Source organism: Coloeus monedula, assembly GCF_965178545.1.
Source record: "Coloeus monedula genome assembly, chromosome: 14".
NCBI classification, from domain to species: domain Eukaryota; kingdom Metazoa; phylum Chordata; class Aves; order Passeriformes; family Corvidae; genus Coloeus; species Coloeus monedula.
In genome coordinates this window covers 5,110,822-5,113,510 of record NC_138794.1, presented here as the reverse complement: position 1 = coordinate 5,113,510, position 2,689 = coordinate 5,110,822, and the positions used below count along the sequence as shown (strand labels likewise).

General features: G+C 39.7%; 1 protein-coding gene across 1 annotated transcript; it reads right to left on the bottom strand.

Moving 5' to 3' along the window:
• Nucleotides 1-251: 251 nt before the first annotated feature.
• Nucleotides 252-2,231, bottom strand: BCL2A1 (BCL2 related protein A1; the record flags this gene model as incomplete). The annotated part of the gene is made up of 2 exons (XM_082290610.1): nucleotides 252-356; nucleotides 1,812-2,231. The coding sequence occupies 2 exons, from the start codon at nucleotides 2,229-2,231 to the stop codon at nucleotides 252-254; spliced, it is 525 nt and encodes a 174-aa protein (XP_082146736.1).
• Nucleotides 2,232-2,689: the final 458 nt, after the last annotated feature.

Below are 2,689 nucleotides of genomic sequence, written 5' to 3'. Positions count from 1 at the left end.
CAATCCTGCCTGGAAAGGTGGACTTGAATTCTGCATGATGTTGTGCAGATTCCCCTTTGGAAGGATCTCATCTTCAGATTTGGTAATTAGGATAGCATGTTAAACATTGTATTTAGTCAAAATAAATACAAATAAATTAAAAACAGATCAGGGAAGGAAATTATTCTCTTGTTGATATTGCTTGGAGGAAGGCTGAGAAGTGAAGCTTGTGGCAATGTCTAGATTACACATGAATGGCAGATCCTTTTACTTCAGTAGTACTTTTTGAACAAGGAAACAACAACTATGAGCAGGGCTGTGATTTTGGAGAAAGACAGTAGTGGTCTTCTTTCAAACTTTGTTAGGAAGCCATTTTCCTGTGGAAAAGAACAGGCACAGTCAGGGACAGTTTAAAAACAACATGTAGGGAAACCGCACCGCATCTGCTAGTGTCAGATTAACACAGTGCTGCAGCCCTGTGTGTTGAGGGACAGCTTCTCAGGGCTCCACCTCCAAAAGATGAATAGGGCTTTAAAAACAGTAGCTGGAAATAGCTGCACCTTGCTGAATGTTTGTTTTGTCTCCAAGTCAGGACTATGCTCTCACTGTGTAAATAGAAAACAAACATGAACTCTATCATCTGAGCCTACATCTTCCAGGAAGGTACAAGTACTATGTTTCTGGTGTAGTAATACACTCAGAAATATCTTCCTTTAAGCTTCCCTATTCTGCTGTGATGAGCCAACTGTTATGACAGAATGTTGCCAGGAGTTGATACTTCTCTTAAATAAAATTGACTCTATTTGAAAGAGATGGAAAGAGAAGCCTTTATAATAAATCCAGTGCATCAAGGGGCTGTGAGTCACTATCACCTTTTCTTGCTGCTACAGACAGAGAAGGATTTAAACAAGCAGAAAGAAAAAAAACCAAAAAGCAAGACACGAAAAAATAAATCGGGGGAAAAAAAGTAATAGGAAATATGAGAGAAGTGGGATGAGAGGGGGTGGAAAGATAAAGTAACATTTACATATAAGTAAAGGGAAAAAGTACCAAGGAAATAACTGACACTGGTGTCATTGATTCTCAGATTCCCCTAACTGAAAAAAAAAAAAAAAGTATTGGCATGATGAAGCTTTGCAAAGCAAAAGGGACTTTCCCTTCCTGGCAGAATTGGAATTTCAGCAGCTTGGCAAAATAGTCCACTTATTGACAAGATTTTTTCTCAGCATTGACCATTCATAGATGGAAGTTCTAGGATTATCTCAGTCCAAACAGAAAAGATTTAACAGCAGTTGTACTTACCTGTACATTTGCTGTAAGTAAAACTGATTTAGAGGCTTACATAATAGCTTTGTTGAAATCCACAGCAGAAGTGCTGACCTGATTTGTGAGAATCACACCTGTGTATTCTTCCCTTACCTTGAACTTAAGTATTTTTGGACCAACTCCTCTATGAAAGCAGAATTGCTGCACTGACCTTAGAATGGCACTTAATTTTAGATTTAATAATGGAAATTTCAGGGTATGCCTAGTTTAACCTGCTTGGAGCAGGAGGCTGGACCAAATGATTTTCTAAGGTCCTTTTCAACCTGAATTATGATATGATCTTGTGATTCAAAATTGGCAAATGCCTTTTAAAAAGAAAGTTGTCTTTTCTTACTGTTCTGTTTAAAGCAGAAGAAAAGCTCTCACTGTAAGTCTCAATGAGAATTCCAGGCACCAAATATTAAACCAGCAAATGAAACCCTGAATAAAATTGTTTTGACAGTGTCTATACCAATAATAAAATGAAATCTTCTAATCTAGACTTTGGTGGAAAATGTGAAACTCACCCAGCCACCGTTTGCATCAATCCATTCGGCTTTGTTGTTTATGATGTACTCTGTGATGAAATAAGAGATCTCCTCCTTCTCTTCTGCAGTCAGCTGAACCCCATGCTCTTGAAGCTTCTTGGTGAGAAGACCTCCAAATGTAAATATGGTCATTATTCGTCCCCAGTTAGTATTTCCATCAGCAAACTTTTCCTCCATGACTCCATTGAAAATTCTCTTGGCAACAGCTACAGAGGTGATGTCAATCCTGTCCAGGAGTGGCCTGAGAGCTTCCTCGGTTTGGTCTTGCAGGGAAGATGCAATGCTTCTCAAGACATGAGCAACCCTGGTCTGGGCTGGCCCGAGATGTGATTCCTGGAGCACATATTGCAGATAATCCTGAGCTAAGTAATAAACGTAATAGAACTCAGCAGTTTCCATTCAATATGAAATGCAGAGAGCAGTTCACCTCTCTTAATCAGGGTTGGCAGTGAGCAGCCACAGGACATGCAGCCGGTTTTGTTTCGTCTGGTTTTGATGGAATCTTTCTGCTTTCACCACAGAATTTCCTGTAAAAGGTAGTGACTTAATGGTGTGCGTTGGGGAATATGTCACAGAGGAAATGAAAGAAAAAGTGTCTCCTTTTATGTCTTGAGTGATTTATTTCTCCAAGTAGTGTGATTCTAAAATTGACCAGATTTTACCACATTCTTTAGCAGCATAAATTGGTATTTCCTAGGGACTTTTGCTACGCACCACTAGCAGAGGTTTGGCATTTGGCTTACAAAATTCCAAGAAAGGTGTGTGCTAGCAAAGGTTAGGCATTTGGCTTGAAAAAACATGCCCAATAAGTGCATGCTGTTGGAGATGCAGCCCCCCCAGTCCAATCTCCTCGCTGC